This window comes from Geotrypetes seraphini, chromosome 6 (genome assembly GCF_902459505.1).
Source record: "Geotrypetes seraphini chromosome 6, aGeoSer1.1, whole genome shotgun sequence".
NCBI lineage: Eukaryota > Metazoa > Chordata > Amphibia > Gymnophiona > Dermophiidae > Geotrypetes > Geotrypetes seraphini.
In genome coordinates, this window is record NC_047089.1 from 229,802,394 (window position 1) to 229,820,769 (window position 18,376).

An 18,376-nucleotide genomic window follows, 5' to 3' on the forward strand; every position below is an offset into this window, starting at 1 on the left:
TGAGAGGTAATATTATCTCATATTCGGCATATATTAGAAAACAACTTAAAAAACAATTTTCTGATTTGGAAAAAGAAATTAAACATTTGGAAAATAAATTAGCTGATAAGTGGGAGCAAAATACCTTGCAGGCTTTATAAAAGCAAAGGGTAAATATGAGATATCGTCAAAATTTGTAAGGAAAGATTTGTTTTCCCAATAAACTTTGTATTATGGAAATTCAAATAAGGCGGGAAGATTATTGGCAAATTATCTTAAACGAAGAAAAGAAGAACAAAAATTATTGCTATAAAGGATGAGTAAAGTGAGACACATACTCAAATTGGAAGCATTTTGAATCAATTTCTAAATTTTTATAAAGACCTATATTCTTCTGAGCCATATGAAAATAGAGAAAAAGATGGTATAGAATTTTTGAATCTGATTGAGGGACCGAAAATTCCTGAGCGTATTAAAAAAAGTTTAGAGGAGCCTATATCATTAAAAGAATTAGAAACAGCGTTTAAGTCTCTTAGAGTTGGATCCGTTTCACGGTAGAATTTTATAAATCATTTCAAATTACCCTATTACCTCATTTATTTAAATTATATCAGACTCAACTAAATAAGGGTTGCATTACAGGTACTATGGCAGAATCATTGACTATAGCTTTGCCAAAGCCAAACAAAGATCCTACATTGGTTTCAAATTACAGGCCTATATCCTTAATTAATGTAGATGGAAAACTTTTGGCTAAGACATTGGCTTTACGCTTGGCCAAGGCTCTCCCTTTTATAATTGATATGCACCAAACTGGATTCATTGCTGGGAGACATTCATCTAATAACACTAGATTGGCTTTTCATATGCTAAATTTAACAAAAGACATGAAAGATCCGGCATTTTCTGTGTCCTTAGATGCAGAAAAAGCCTTTGATCGGGTAGAATGGAACTTCATGTATCAAGCTATGGAATGGTTTGGAATAGGTTCAAGATTTATACATTGTATAGCTCCCCTGTTGCAAAACTATATATTAATAATAATTTTTCAGAACGCTTTAATTTGCAGAGGGGGTTAGACAGGGTTGTCCCCTATCTCCTTTGCTTTTTTATATTGTTTTGGAACCCTTGTTATTAGCTATTCAGCAAGTAAAGGAGATACAGGATATTCCTTATTCAGACCGGGAATACAAAGTCTCTGCATATGCCAATGATATTATGCTTCATTTGAGAAATCCTGAAAAACTATTCCATGCTTACTAGAATTGATTGAGAAATTTTGAAAATTTTTAGGGTATAAGATAAATTGGAGTAAATCTGAAGTTCTTCCACTAAATGTGTATTGCACAAAAGGATTATTTGATTCATTTTCTTTGTATGGAAGGAAGATGGATTAAAATATTTGGGAATTTGGATAAAAAACACGCTGGAAGACACAATGAAAGAGAATGAAAAATCTTTATTGCAGAAGGTAACAGAAATGTGTGAGCAATGGAATCCATTACATCTGTCTTGGAGGGGGAGAGATCAAACTATTAAAATGATGATATTGCCTGTGGTTTGTTATCAGATGGGAATGTTACCAGTTTTTTTTAAGGGGTCCTTTTACAAAAAGTTAAACAGTATTCTTACAAAATTTGTTTGGTTGGGCAAAATTCCTAGAATTGCTTTAGTATCGTTATAAAAATCAATTGCGGAGGGTGGGGTAAATTTTCCCAATTTCTATAGGTATCATCAAGCCTATATTTTACGACAGGGTATGTATTGGATCCTCCCAGAGCTCATTGATAATACCCCAGATTGGTTATGGTTGGAGTGGCAACTCATGTTCCCTTTACGATTATGTCATGTTCTTAGTATTAAAATGCCTAGATTATATAAAGAAAACAGAATATTTATGGATACATGGAAAACTCTCCGATATGTTAGTAATTTAACGCCTATTCCAATCTATAAATGAACAAATCAAACTATATGGTTAAACTCCAAGATTCAAATTGGCAGATTTAAGGTCATCTGGAAGCATTGGATGATTGCAGATATACGAATTTTGGGAGATGTTATTTCAAATGGTAAGCTGCTTGACTTTTCACAGTTGCAACATAAATATGGTCTTAATAAATCACAAAGTCAACTGAAGCAGGCTATTCAGCAGGGGTTCCCTGAATGGAAAAATCTCAATAATCAGTATAGTCTGGAGTTTTTATGCTTTCAGGTGGACTTCTTGGGTCACCAGGCCGCACAGTGGTATAAATTGATAAACGGATTTGTAAATAAAAAACCTAGAAATGGACTTAGGGACATTTGGAGCATTGAGATAAAGCATCAAATTACTGTGTCTCAATGGCCACAAATTTGGTCTTGGAGAATGAGATCTACGGTGTCCGCATCTATGAGACAAACTTGGTTTTTTCTTTTACATAGAGAATTTTGGACCCCAGTTAGATTACAAAAGTTAGATAGCTCTAAGTCTAATAGATGCTGGCATTGTCATCTCGAAGTAGGGACTTTAGATCATTTATTATTCTATTGTCCATTCATTTTGGCTTTTTGGAAATCGATATGGAGCCAAATAAATTGTTTATTGGAAAATCCTGTGGCTTTATCATATGATACTATATTTTTGGAATGTCAATGAGGAAGAAAAGTCAAATTTTATCAAAAAATAATAAACTCTTACTTATTATGACAGGAGTTGCCATTCAACAGATTACATTTAATTGGAAAAACTGGAGTAGATTAAATTATAGTTTTTGGTGGAATTCTCTGTGTCATACATATAAGATTAGCTATACAGAAAGGAAATTTTAATAAATTTCAGGAGGTGTGGGGACCATTAAAAGAATATAGTAATGAATAAATAACATTTTTCCCTTATTGGTATAATTGTATATTGAGGGTGGGAGGGAGGGTTTTAAATATTGTATTAAATAATTAGATTAATGGAAATGATTGTATATAATGTATTCAGAGATATATGTAAGTAAATATGAAATAGAAGGGATGGGAGGGAGGGTTCAAATATTACTAAATTAAATTGGTTATGATAGAAAATCAAGTGATATCAAATAAGTTCAAATGTTAATTTCTAACGCACTTGTTGTAAGTTGTAAAAATGAATAAAGATTTTTAAAAGAAAAATCATATCTCATATCTCCTTCTCTACCCATTGCGGCTCTTTATAATTATTGAGTCAAGCATTTTAGGATAAGATGGCTCTTTGCTTTTAAAAGGTTCCTGACCCCTACTCTAGAAGCAAATCCACCTTATACTAGATTACATCATAATAGGATATATGCTGAGAACTACCCTAAGTGCCTTCCTAAGGTGGTATCGGAGTTCCATCTTAATCAGTCAATCATTCTACCAGCATTTTCCCCAAAACCACATTCCCATCCTGGCGAAAGTGCACTGTATACCTTAGACTGCAAGCAAGCCTTAGCCTTCTATCTGACGCGGTCTAAAGCCCATGGACAGCCCACCCAGCTTTTTATTTCTTTGGAAAATGCATTTTATTCAGTTGGCTAGCAGATTCTCCTTTTCTTATGCCCAGTCTGGCCTGACTAGAGGGTCCCTCTCATAATGTTAGAGCCATAATTGTGTCAGTAGTCCACTTAAGGTCAGCCTTCCATTGAGGAGATCTGCAAGGCTGCAACATGGTTTTCAGTTCACACATTCACATCTCATTACTGCTTAGACAGAATACCCGATGCGACAGTCAGTTTGATCACAGTCCTGCAGAATTTGTGTGGTGTCTAGAATCCAACCCCATCATCATAGGGTCCATTTTATCCAGTTCCAGGTTGCACTTCCACAGCCAGTTTCTATTTGTTTGAGGTTGATTCTTTTGTACTACTGTTTTTGTTTTTGGTGAGCCTGGTAGCTAGAGATTCCCAGATATAAGGATACTATTGTCCTCAGAGAAAGGAAAGTTACATACCTGTAGCAGGTGTTCTCTGAGGACAGCAGGAGAGGTATCCTTATAATTCTTCCTCCTCTCCTATGAGTTGAATTATTTTCTAGCTACTCTATGTTACTGAGGGTCCCGCACTTGTATGTTAGGCAGGAAGGCACTTGGGAATATGGGATCACTACCAAAAGCATCTTAAAGATTTAGAATGCTGGGTAACATCTGCACTGAGCTCTGTCAGGATGACCACCCAGATGTCAGGATGACACCCAGATGTCCTTGAATACCACATACTACAGGTAAGTAACATTACCATACTTACCCTCCTGCAAGCAGACGGTGTTGGGGTTTCTCTCTCTCTCTCTGTCCTGTTTACAATGGGAATTCCTTTAATTTTATTTTGTTCTTAGATTTTGTCACCTATTTAGAAAGTCTTCTGAATAGGCAGTGTATCACATTTTAAATAAACTTGGTAGGAAGACACAACTCCATATGGATAAGTAGATTTTTCTAAATCCAGCACTATTTTAATTGCCATATTTCTAACTTTGATTTCAGAGAAGGTAATGGCTCTTTAAACTGTTAATGCTGTTCATTATTTAGCATACCACCCATCCTTTACTATCCTCTTTTCTTATATAGATTGTTTCTGAAGTAAATACCTGCTGATCCACAGGTTGCCTCTTCAGTTGGTTTCTATCCACTATTTGCACTCTACTCACTATCCTAGCTCAGAGACTTTCAAGAGCAATGGTTTTAAAGTGTGAGTTGAGAACCCATATGGAGTCACATCAGTGATGGGGTCACAAACAGAGCAGCTAAGGCCAGTACTGGGCAGACTTGCACCGTCTCTGTCTGTCTGTATATGGCCATTTGGAAGAGGATGTGCTGGAAGGGTGAAGATGGACTGGAGTGAGCTTTGACAGAAACTTCAGTAGTTGGAACCTAAGAACAGTACCGGGCAGAGCTTTGGTTTCATGCCCAGAAATAGCTAAGGAGAAGAAGAAAAAAAAAAAAATACCAACAAATTTTTAGATTGAATCAGGTTGGGCAGACTAGATGGACCATTCGGGTCTTTATCTGCCGTCATCTACTATGTTACTATGTTACTATGTAGCTTTCTATTGGACTAGGGTCCAGAAAAAGGAACACGGATTGAGACATCTAGGTTTTACTTCCATTGAAAGCAATGGCAGTAAAACTCAGATGTCTCAAGCTGTGCTCTCTTTTCTGGAGCCATATGGTAACCCTATGTTGGACCCCCATTATGACATATGTCCAGATAAGTCCAAGAGTCTGAGGCCCTGCTCCCTTCTTCTGTATAGGCTTTCTGTTAGACTGGAAAGCCATGTATATTAGATTTAAACTATTTTATTGATGATGGTTGAAAGCATACAATACAAAAATCGGTCAACTGAACAATAGAGAATCTAACAAGAAACAGAGTATTAACAAACCTAATTAACAAATACTAATTTTCTAATGAAATGTTAAATTTGATGCTAATATGTGAGTTAATCAAGTGTGTATCTTTAAGTTTTATATGAGTTAATTTGATACACTTGTTGTAACATACAAAAATGAATAAAGAATTACAAAAAAAACAAAACAAAACAAATGATAAATAATCATCATCAATTTTACAAAATAAAGAACCCTGTTTAAAACCATGTTTAAAACATGGTTCTGAACTTTATGAAAGCAATAAAATCTTACCTCTTCACCTGATCACCTTTTGCCTACTGGAACAAGATTCTTTGTGCAGATTAGTTAGGATAAACAGATTGTATTGTACGAGGGTCATTTCATAAATAATGCACACTATTTTAAAAATTTTACATGTTTTAATTTATTCAAGTATTTCTTTACAGTCCTTCAATATAGTCTCCCTGCTTTGGAATAACCGAGTCCCAATGTCCGGGAAGCTTCATTATTCCATCTAAGACACTGTTTTTGTTCAGTTGCCAAATGGCTCGGGTACCAGCGGAAAAAAGCTCTTCCAGAGATGCAAAATAATGTCCACACATAGGTTGTTTCAACTTTGGAAAAGGTTGAAGTCTGGTGGACTCATGTCTGGACTGTAGGGAGCATGAGGTAACACCTCCCAGCCATATTTGTGTAGTTTTTCAATGAGTGGAGAGCTCCATCTTCCCCATGGCCAAAAAGGTTTCAACGAGCTCAATCAAAAGTCAAACAAATGATGATTTTTGCTTATGATCATGAAGGCATCATCATCACAGACAAAGTTCCATGTGGAAGAAGTATCACAGCAATGTATTATTGCGATTTTTTTGCAAAAAAATGTGCAGAAAAATGCATAAAACCCGACCTCATTTGCTCATGGCTGGGCCACTCATTCTTCACGACAATACTCACCCGCACATAGGGAATGTCGTCATTGAAAAACTACGCAAGTATGGCTGGGAGGTATTACCTCATGCTCCCTACAGTCCAGCATGAATCCACCAGATTTTGACCTTTTTCCAAAGTTGAAACAACCTATACGTGGACATCATTTTGCATCTCTGGAAGAGCTTTCTTCCGCCGGTACCTGAGCCATTCGGCAACTGAACTAAAATGGTGTCATGGATGGAATAATGAAGCTTCCCGGACGTTGGGACTCGGTCATTGCAAAGCAGGGAGACTATATTGAAGAATTGTAAAGAAATACTTGGAAAAAAATAAAACGTAAATTTAAAAAATAGTGTGCATTATTTATGAAATGACCCTCGTAAATATGACAAAATGTATGTTAAACACATTGTATTGTGTATGTGGCAAAATATAACCAAGTTTGACTGTATCTTTATGTAAGTTATCCTGTAACCCAGTGGTCTCAAACTCAAACCCTTTGCAGGGCCACATTTTGGATTTGTAGGTACTTGGAGGGCCGCAGAAAAAATAGTTAATGTCTTATTAAAGAAATGACAATTTTGCATGAGGTAAAACTCTTCATAGTTTATAAATCTTTCCTTTTGGCCAAGTCTTAATAATAATATTGTCATTTATAGCTAAAGAGAGATATGATCAAGAAACTGTTTTATTTTACTTTTGTGATTATGATAAACATACAGAGGGCCTCAAAACAGTACCTGGCGGCCCACATGTGGCCCCCGGGCCGCGAGTTTGAGACCACTGCTGTAACCCATTCTGAATTCATTGGGGAGAATGGGATAGAAAACAAATTAATAAATAAATATTGATTAAAGTTTTGTGAAAACTAAAGGTTTACCTGTGAACAAAATTACTAAATGAAATGATTTCCTTTTGCTTTTTAGCTGAAATTGGTCCCCCAGACATTCAAGTAGAAGCTGTAGATGGATTAATAAGGATTAATATTTCTGCTCCTGGAAACTCTGATAAAACACCAATGTGGGAAGCATCAGATTTTAGCTACTGGGTAGAATTCTGGAAAAACAACTCCACTGAACAGGTACAGCCTATTTCATGAGTAAGGGGAAATCCAGATTGGGGGAGGGAGGGAGATGTTCCTAACCATGCTGTGGTCCTGATCCATACCATATCCTGACCTTTTGTCTAGTCTTTCAAGCTTTGTCCCTGGTCCCTACCAGCTTGCAAGCCACATCTCACTCCCCCACCAGCCGGACTGCAGGAAACAACTATTCCTTCCCATTTAGCCAACTAAATATTTCCCTTCTACCCAATCACCTGGTCTCCATTTTCTTGAATTGTTATAGGAGCTTTGCTTTTTCATTCACCCATCTCCTTTTCCTTTTTCCCTTCCATCTTACACTGTTCATCTTTTTCCTCTTTTACCTGCCTGCTCATCTTATCTGTCCTTCCCTTGCCTTTCTTCTCCTAACCCTTTGCTACCAATTCCCTCCCTTCACATCTTTCTCCTCCATTCCCCCACTACTTTCCTCCCCTTCACCTCTGTCCTTTTATTCTTCTTTCACAACTCTCTCCTACTCTCCTGAGTTTTTGCCAGGTACTAGTGAAGATGGGTCACTGGGCTAGATGAACCATTAGTCTGATCCAATAAGGCTATTCTTACGTTCTCCATCTATTCATCTTCTCCCCTCCAGTTTTTCACATTCATCTCTTCCTTCCCCTATATTCCCAGTACTTCTCTCTCTTCCTGAGTCCTCCCTTCTCCCATCCCCCCAACCCATAACCACCCAACTTTCTGGCTTCATTATGAGGTATTTAGCTGGCTCAGATGGCAGGCCTAGCAGCACCCGTTGATGTGCTTCATTAATATACCCCTTTGTTTTCATTGTTTTATAGAAACAAAAGAAACTGGTTCATTACAATGACAGAATTGATAATCTTGATCCAAACACTACTTATTGCTTGAAGATCAAGGCCCTGTTAAATGGAGAAAAAGAGAGTGCTTTTAGCCCAGTGCACTGTGTGCACACTGAAAATGCAGGTAAGCCCTGTTATTATTATCAATATTTTATAGATTGCTGGTTCCCAAACTATTGGCCATAATTCAGATGGCATCACAAAATTATTTGATGAGGCCATGAGCGTGTTCAGGTGACATTAAGTCCAACACTTTGTTTTTTAGTCTCTGCTGGGTTAATAAGAGTATGCAATTTAGGGTCATCATCCCATGTAGAACCCAGGGAGAGCTGGCGAACTGGGACTATTCTACATAGGAGCTGCAGAAAAGGAGCAGGTTAAACATAGAAACATAGAATATGACGGCAGAAAAAGGCCAGCGGCCCAACAAGTCTGCTCAATCAAGATCCCTCCCACCCTCGAGAAACTATTATACCTCTGTAGCGACCCCATCTGCTTGTCCCATCGCCTCTTGAAGTCTAGCGTGCTACTGGCCTTGACTACCTGACGTGGTAGACAATTCCATCTATCAATCACCCTCTCGGTAAACTAAACTAAACCTTGGGTTTATATACCGCACCATCTCAGTAAATGCAGAGCTCGGCACGGTTTACAGGAATTAGGATGAGAGAGGAACTCCAGTGGAGAGTTTAAGAGTTAGATGTAAGAGGGTGGGGAAGGTGGAGAGGCCTAAGAGGGGGGAAATGTTACAGTTTTGAGAATAGCCAGGTTTTTAGGTGTTTACGGAAAAGTTGGAGGGAGCTTGATGATCGGAGCAGGGAGGTAAGGTTATTCCAGATCTCAGTGATTTTAAAGGGGAGGGATGACCCAAGTTTGCCTGCATGAGAAATACCTTGATGACCCCATGAAATCTTCCTCCCCTAAGTTTTAGTGGATGTCCTCTTGTCACCATGGGACCCGTAAGAATAAAGACTTCCTCCTCCTCCTTGATGCGGCCCGTTATGTATTTGAAGGTTTCTATCATGTCCCCCCTTTCTCTGCGCTCCTCTAGCGAGTATAAGCGCAGCCTGCTCAGACAATCTTCATATGGAAGATTTTTGAGTCCTGAGACCATCCTTGTGGCCGTTCTCTGAACCGACTCAATTCTCTTCACATCCTTTTGGTAGTGTGGCCTCCAAAACTAGACGCAGTATTCCAGGTGCGGTCTCACCATGGATCTGTATAACGGCATTATAACTTCGGGCTTTTGGCTGATAAAGCTTCTGATGCAGCCAAGCATTTTTCTAGCCTTTGCCGAGGCTTGCTCCACCTGATTTGCAGCCTTCATGTCTTCACGGATGATTACTCCCAAGTCCCTTTCTGCTTCAGTTCTTGTTAATTTTTCTCCATTTAAGGTGTATGTAGTGCAAGGATTCCCGCTACCAAGATGCATCACCTTCCATTTTTTGGCATTGAAATTTAGTTGCCAAGTACTGGTCCATCGTTCTAGTAAAAGTAGGTCTTGCTCCATAGTGTTTTGCACAGTTGTAAAGTTAGGTTCTGTTGCCCGGCCAACAGCGTTACACAGTTTAGCGTCGTCGGCAAATAACGTAATTTTGTCTTGAAGTCCTTGAGTCAAATCTCTTACAAAGATGTTAAATAGCATCGGTCCCAAGACTGAGCCCTGCGGTACTCCACTGATTACTCTTGACATTTCTGAGAGAGTACCGTTTACCATCACCCTTTGAAGTCTGCCGCTGAGCCAATCTTCTACCCATGCAGTCAGCATTTCTCCTAGTCCCATCTCGGTCATCTTATTCAATAACCTGCAGTGTGGAACAATATCAAAAGCTTTACTGAAGTCCAAGTACACAATGTCAAGAGACTCCCCCCCCCCCCCCCGTTCAGTTTTTTTATTACCCAGTCAAAGAACCTTATCAGGTTGGATTGACAGGACTTACCCTTCGTGAAGCCATGTTGGTGGGGGTCTCTTAATTTTTCTCATCCAGAAACGTGTCTAATCTGTTTTTTATCATCGTTCCCATTAGTTTACACGCTATTGATGTCAGCCTCTGACTTACATCTCTTTTTGTGAAGCGGAATAACGTTGGCAATTTTCCAGTCCAAGGGAACTCTTCCCTTGCTAAGGGAAAGATTGAAAACCTTGGCTAATGGCTCCGCTAGGACATCCCTCAATTCCTGAAGCACTCTGGGGTGTAGATTATCCGAGCCCATAGCTTTGTTAACCTTTAGTTTTGACAGTTCTTGGTAGACACTGCTCGAGATAAATTCAAATTCCCGGAATGGATCCTCCAAGCTCTCCTTTGTCTATAGCTGAGGTCCAGATCCTGGTGCTTCACAAGTGAAGACTAAGCAGAAGTAGTTATTGAGCAGCTCTGCTTTGTCTGCATCCAAGTCTGCGAAGTTACCGTCGGGTTTCTTTATGTGCCCAATACCATTTGTGTTCTTCTTCCTGTTGTTGATGTACTTAAAAAAGGATTTATCCCCCTTTCTAACCTGCCTAGCTATATTTTCTTCCATCTGGAGTTTGGCCTCTCTGACCGACGTTTTAACTTTCCTAGATTTCGTCAAATATGTTTCTTTTGCTTCCGGTAGTTATGACTGTTTGTAGGTCACGAAAGCTTTTTTCTTTTGTTTTACTAGTTCTGAAATCTCCTTGGAGAACCACAGTGGTTTAATTTTGCTGCGTCGCTTGCTCACGGTTTTTATATATATGTTGATTGCTTCTTGTAGGGTTGATTTTAGGTCCGACCATAGTACCTCTACACTGTCCGTCTTGTTTTGGGTTTGTCATTTTTTGTGGACATAGTCTCCTATGCTCTGAAAATCGGTTCTTTTAAAGTTTAGGACCTTAGTCGATGTATTTGATCTAGTGGCTCCTTTTTTCAGGTGAAACCACACCATGTTATGGTTGCTGAAGCCTAAGGTTTCTCCCACCGCTAATTCTGTGACGCTGTCTCCGTTGGTGAGTAACAGGTCCAGGATTGCCCGATCCCTGGTGGGTTCTATTACCATCTGCTTGAGGCTTGCTCCTCGCATGGAGTCTAGTAGCCTCTTGCTGCTGCTGGTTGTAGTGTTAGGTTTGTCCCAGTCCACATCAGGCATATTGATGTCTCCCAACAGCACTGTGTCCCCACGCAGTGTGATGTTCTCAATGTCTTCGATTAGTCTGTCGTCTACATCATCCCCTTGCCCTGGTGGTCTATATACAACACCAAGATACAGGCATTTATTAGTGCCCCTGGCAAGGTTCACCCAGAGGGATTCTCCCTTGTATTTGATGTCTGTGATTATTAGTAACCTTAATGTCTTCTCTATGTATGGAGCTACTCCTCCTCCTGATTTACCTTCCCTGTTGCGACGGAGTAAGTTGTATCCTGGTATAACCATGTCCCATACGTGGGATTCTGAGAACCATGTTTCTGATATTGCCACCACATCAAGGTCTGCGTTTCTCATTTCCGTTTACAGTTCCAGGGATTTTATTGCCTAAGCTACGGGCATTAGCATACATGGCTTTCCATTCTTTTTGCTTACATGTATCGTTTTCTAACCGAGACAGCTTGTCCTCTTTAATCTTGTCCTTGTCGCCCTTAAGATATCCTATGTCCCCTTTAGTATTTGCACGATTTGCCACCTCAGACCCCAAGGTGAAATCTCTGTCTCTCGCTTTGTCTCCCTCTGTATTGACGCGAGGTAAATTGCTTTCCTCGGTTGTGCCTTTATCCCCTCCGGTATTGTCTCTGTCTCCTTTGGTATACGCGTGTATACTTACCTCTGGTTCCAAGATGGATTTACTTACCCTACTTACCTCTTGTTCCAAGATGGATTTACTTACTCTACTAGTGTGAGTGTGCGTCTCCTCCCCCAACTCACCTAGTTTAAAGCCTTCCGGAACAAGTTTGCCAGGTGTCGTCCCAGGACATTCTTCCCTCTTCCAGTTAGGTGTAGTCCATCTGGTCCCTGCATTCCCTGAAGTGCTTCTCCGTGGTCCAGGAAGCCGAAGTTCATTTCTTTGCACCATCCTCTTAGCCATACATTAGTCCTCTGGATCAGTTCTTCTCTTACTCTCCTCTTGTCTCTTACTGGTAGAATGGAGGAGAAGACCACTTGCACATCCATCTGCTTCAGCTTCTCTCCGAGGGCTCTGAAGTCTTCTGGTATCTTCTCCGGTGCGTTCCTGGCAGTGTCGTTTGTCCCAACGTGGATGAGAAGCATTGGGTAGTGGTTTTGGGGCTTGATTATTTTTCCTTTGCAGGTAGTCACATCACGGATCCTGGCTCCTGGTAGACAGCAAACCTCTCTTGATTGTAGATCTGGTCTGCAAACTGGTCCTTCGGTTCCCCGTAGAATAGAGTCCCCACTCTTTGCTTCTTAGGGGGGTGCTGATTTGTTGCTTCTTGAGTTGGGGTCGTCTGTCGAGTCTCCCAGATGTCTTCCTGAATGTCCTCCTCAGTTCAGATTTTGGCTCTTTCCTGTAGAGGCTAGAATCTGTTGCTCAAGGTGATCTGCGGTGTTGATGTGCTTGCTTGTAGAGAACCAAGAGGAGGACAGCCTTCTGTGTTTTCTTGCTGAGGTGACTAGTTGCCAGGTATCATCATCTCGAGTCTCTTCTTGTACCCCAGTTGTCTCTTCGAATGCTTCATGTCTGGTCTGTTCTGGTGACTCTAGGATGGACTTGTCTTCGTGCACTTGCTCGGAGACTTGAGACAGTTCCTGAAGGCCTTCGTCAATGAATGCCTTGTCCTCCCGGATACTCCTTAGCCGCCGCACTTTTTCCCTCAGACTTGTCAGTTCTTGCAGGATGGGCCCTTCCTACCCAAGAGATGCAAAATTGTTCCCTTAGTGCATTGATCCTCCTTTCACACCTCCCAGTTCCAGAAAAAGGGACCCTGATAGAGGGATAAAGGTAAGGAGAAGTAAGTTAGGGGTAGGTAGTCAGTTTGCTTCTGTTCCCCTTCTCATAATTAGTGTAGTGCTAAGTATTGATGTTAAAGAGGCAAAGGGGCAATTATTCTGGCCTTCCTACCATAGGGGTATCAAACCTGCCAAAACCTGAAGAAAATGCAATCTGCCGGCTGGTTTTAAGGCCCCAGTATATAACACTGGACCTAGCAACCCTGCACTCTAGGAAACAAGAACACAGAGGGAAAGTTGGATCATGGAATCAGCATAGGACTACAGTTGAGTTACAGAAAGACCTAGAATGTCTTAACAGTAGGTGCAAAAGAAGAAAATCACTAAGAGGGTGGGACTTTTGGACAGGGATGGGATCAGACAGTAGAAAATGGTCTTTGGGGTAGATCAGACCATCAGGTGTGGGAGGGGGGAAAGAATCAGTGATAACCAGCCATGCTACTGGACTGCTGATAGCACGGCTTCACATACCACTTTGTCTTGAACTGGCCATAAGTTCATCTGCTTTTGACAGTCCCCACAGCTAGCATGCATTAATGACCTACACACTAGCTGTCCCCAGCAAGTCACTCTTCTATTCTGCCTCAGTTATGCCCATACTCCGCTTATTTCCACATTAAACAGCTATTGCAGGTTTTTATCACGCTGGCTGTTTTAATGCCTATTTATTACGTTTAATGTGCAGTAAAATCCAAACAAGTTGCTTAGTGCTCTTTAGTGAAAAAGCCACTAAGAGATAGAATTGGATGGTTGTTATTTATTTATTCATAAATTACATTACATTACATTTATTCAATTTTCTATACCATTCTCCCAAGGGAGCTCAGAATGGTTTACATGAATTTATTCAGGTACTCAAGCATTTTTCCCTGTCTGGTCTGGTGGGCTCACAATCTAAATAATGTATCTGGGGCAATGGGGGGATTAAGTGATTTGCTCAGGATCACAAGGAGGATCGTGGGTTTGAACCCACAACCTCAGGGTGCTGAGACTGTAGCTTTAACCATTGCGCCACACACTCCCTAATACCAAATTAGTGCAGAAGGCAACCACATGGTTTTTGTGCAGGTGGGAGTCCGGGAACACATTTCTCCCAAACTTGCTGATTTACATTGACTATCAGTGATTAAGAGAATCCATTTTACAGCAGTGGCTTTAGCTTTGGGAAGGTATTACATGATTTGGGACCGTGTATCTGTTGGCTGAATTGATCTGATATTCTCCAAGAAAGAATTTTACATTTAGCCACTGATGGTTCTAGAACTGAGCATCTCACAGTTGGTAGCTGCTTGGGTTGCTAAATTTTCTGTTGAGGAGGGGTAGCTGTGGTGTTGAAAAAATGCACCAAGGCTTGAACATTTACCTATCTATCTATATTTATTTAATGCATTTTTAAAGATTTTGTCAGTGTGCAGGATATGGTTTACATATTTTATGTTACCAGTAAAACAATATATCTGTGCAATAAGTTGTGGGAGGGGAGAGTTGGGCTGTTAAAGATGAATCAATCTGGTTTCTATTAGCTCAATTTGGGGATATTATTCAATCTTCTGCTATGAACAACCCTAAATGTCCGCATATCACTTCCATTTGTGCTCTTCTTTTGCAATCTACAAAAATCAGCATCTAAAGTATACAAAATTCTCCAGGCTAATAAGACCCAGTTTGAGGTTAACTGCAAATGGAATGTACAACTAGATTTACATTTGACCACATTACAATGGGAAGTTTTTTGGTCCAAATCACTTCGTCCTTCTTTGTCTGCAGCCTTGTTACAATGTTCTTGTTTCATTTTGCATAATGCTTACTGGACTCCTGCAAAACTTGCTAAGCTTCCACGTAAAACACCTGACACTTGTTGGTCTTGTAATAACTCAGTAGGCTCATTATCTCATATGATTTTCTTTTGTACTAATTTGTCACAATAATGTAACCTCTTCCCCTGTCTGGTACTCTAAACCCTAACCTCTCTTCTTACTTAGTACTTATATAATTCCATTGGAGTTCCGTTCTATCCCAAACCCTGTAAACCGTGTCGAGCTCCACTTTGTGGAGATGATGCGGTATATAAACCCAAGATTTAGTTTAGTTTAGTTTAGTCTTAAGTATAGCATACTGTATGTAATGTATTGTCTATATCTGTTTCATTATCATATGACATTGTTATATTACCATTGTCTAATCTTAAGATTGGCATTACATCCACTAGTTCCAGGTTATTTGATTTTATGATAGCTCTGGCTCTGCATATTGTGATCTTCTAGGGCAAAGATGATGTCCTCTTGCAAAAGTATTATTTGTGCTGACAGGAAAATATGCACTTTTTGCACAGTTCATAGAACTTATAGGTTTGATTCAGCAGCACAATGTCTCTCCTGAGGATCTCTTAAGGCTTTTTTTCCCTCTGAAAAGAAAGCTATCTTATCAGGGTTTAAAAAAAGTTTGGATAATTTCCTAAAAGAAAAGTCCATAAACCATTCTTATGAAGAACTTGGGAAAATTCTTACTATATATACTTAAATATAAATCAAGATTTATGGGCCAAAAAATGTCCCCCCTCCTGGACCTGTTGCAGGCCTCCTCCAAACCTGCCATAAGCCTTTGGCACCCCCTAAATAGGAGTCAGTAAATGCTCTTGCATTGGGGTGTGGTTTTTTTTTTTTAATGACCATGTAATGCTAATATTAGCACATGGTCTCAAGATGTAAAGACCCTTTTTTGACAGCTGCAGTAAAAATATCCTTAGTGCTTCCTTTACCTTTCCTGCATGTGCTAAGCCCATTCCTAAGTGCAGTTTAGTAAAAGGGCCCATAACTGAAGTAGCATGTTAAAAAATTCAGAGCAGTAAGTCTATGGCGCGTTCTAAACAGATATCTCATTTCATCCTAACACATTTCTATTAGCATATTTTGTTGTGACCTTTGATATAATAGAAGGAAGAATACTTTGAAAGAGTTAATGCATTCTTAACTTGAAGGCAATTTAAAAGAAAAAAAGAATATTAGAAAAGGAATATTTTATTTTTGTGTAATTTTAACAAACATTTTGTCTTTTGTTTTTTTCTAGATGCAAATAAAGTGCCTCGCCCTAAGAATGTGCGAGTTAACGCATTAAACAGAAACTTTGTGCTAAAGTGGGATTGGGATGAAACATATGGTAAAAACATGACCTTTACTGTGGCACATTGCAGGTATTGAGAAGCTTTTATCAGAAAACTAGTGTTTAAGCCCGTTACATTAACGGGTGCTAGAATATATATATGTATGTCTTTCTGTCTGTGCTTCTCCCTGCCCCTGTCTCTTTCTTTATTTCTATCTCTCTCCCTCCCACTGTCTGTCTTTCTTTCTGTCTGTCTCTCTTCCTCTGGCCCCCTGTTTGTCTGTCTTTCTTTCTGTCTCTCTCCCTGTCTGCTGTCTTTCTATCTCTCTGTGGCCCCTTGCCTGCCTGCCTTTCTTTGTCTTTCTCTATGGCCCCCTTCTTTATCCTCCCCAAAGCAAAGCAAACCTCCCTGGCCCTCCAGCACACCCCTCCCCCCAAAGCAAAGCACATTTGCTCCCTGGCCCCGGGCTTTATTATATTAGATTGAGAGGTTTTGGTGGAGCCAATGAGGAAGCTTGCTGCTGTTGAGATACCTATCGAGTAATTTTGCCCGACAAAATAAGCCGCTTCTAAGGCTGAATGGTGTTTAAAAGAAAAACAGGTTAATATGAAATGATGGACTGGTATTTTTGATATATTGTTGTTTTTGCCAGTCCTATTAATTCATTATAATTCCCCTGTGAAAAGGTGGGGGAGGTCATAAAATCGCAGCGCTTTTGAACTTTCCCGCAACTCGCACATAAACCTAGCCTAACTGGGTGAGAAAGAGACAAAAATGGCAACTCGGGAGAAGCCTACCTCCTCCTCATCGTAACATTCTGGGATTGAAAGAAAGCAACGCTAACCATTGACGGGAGCGCCGCTGAGATACCTACGTGGATTTCAGCCATGGTGTCGCGTGACGGTAACGCTCGGCTGTTGCGCAGGCGCTGCTGCCTTATTTTTGAGTTCCTCCTCAGCGCCGTAATGATCTCTCTTGGACCAAAGGCTTGCGGCTCTATGAGATGAATCGCCTTCTCTCCGTGTCCCCTTTCCTCCTTCCTTCCTTCAGATGGCAAGAGCCGCCGTGGCCAACAGGCTCCGCGCCACTGCGTGCATGCGCACTCCTACAGCTCACGGAAAACGGGAGCACGCAGGTGGGAGTACGCATGCGCGCTTAGGGCTTTATTTTTTTTTTTTTTTTTTTTTTTTTTTTTAGTATGTATAAGCTTTTATTAAAGGCAGATTTTGTATTCAAATGTTTTTTTTTTTTTTTTTTAAATTTTTATTTATAAGTTTTCCATTCTTACAATATTTGAGTAATATAATATACAATAAAGTTTTTTTTACATATTTAAAATATTATCATTAATAATACATCGTATTTAAAATATAATATGATAAAGATTATACATTAGCATATAAAATATAATTCCCATCCCCTTTTTATATAGTATATTTCCATTAATTAGTCAAATCCCACCCCATTCATATATAATTATTTATCATTGTGCTAAGAACTAATCATTAGAATATTTTGTCAATGGTTGCCAAATTTTATTAAAATTAAGATGATTTCCCTGTTGTAACGCTATTATTTTTTCCATTTTATAAATATGACAAACAGAATTCCACCAGAACGTATAATTTAATTTGGTGTAATCTTTCCAATTTTGAGTAATTTGTTGCATGGCGACTCCTGTTAGTATTAGTAATAGCTTATTATTGTTTGCTGAAATCGGACTCTTAGTTCTCATTGCAGTACCAAATAATATGGTGTCATACGAGAGTCCTACGTGATTCTCTAGTAACTTATTAATTTGGGGCCAAATTAAATTCCAAAATGCGTTTACAAAGGGACAAAAAAAGATTAAATGATCTAACGTCCCTATTTCCAATTTACAATGCCAGCATCTATTAGATCTAGTACTATCTATTTTTTGCAGGCGCGTTGGGGTCCAGAATACTCTATGTAATAAAAATAACCATGTTTGATTCATAGATGCTGACCTTGTAGATCTTAATCTCCAGGACCAAAATCGTGGCCATTGAGATTCAGAAATTGTCTGACCTATCTCAATACTCCAAATATCCCTAAGACCTGTTTTCTTTTTTTTATTTAAAAATCCATATATCAATTTGTACCATTTTGCGGCTTGGTGACCCAACAAATCCGTCTGGAAACATAGAACCTGTAAACTATATTGATTATTTAGATTTTTC

The 18,376-nt window shown here is 39.5% G+C and overlaps 1 protein-coding gene across 4 annotated transcripts in view; it reads left to right on the forward strand.

Annotated features, from left to right (window-relative positions):
• IFNAR1 (interferon alpha and beta receptor subunit 1) overlaps positions 1-18,376 on the forward strand; it is a 105,714-nt gene that overhangs the window by 25,433 nt on the left and 61,905 nt on the right. For all 4 annotated transcript variants that reach the window (XM_033948105.1, XM_033948103.1, XM_033948106.1 and 1 more), the window contains exons 4-6: positions 7,168-7,322; positions 8,138-8,282; positions 16,142-16,265. In XM_033948105.1, the coding sequence (XP_033803996.1) occupies positions 7,168-7,322; positions 8,138-8,282; positions 16,142-16,265 (424 nt within the window). The remainder of the gene's footprint in view (positions 1-7,167; positions 7,323-8,137; positions 8,283-16,141; positions 16,266-18,376) is intronic.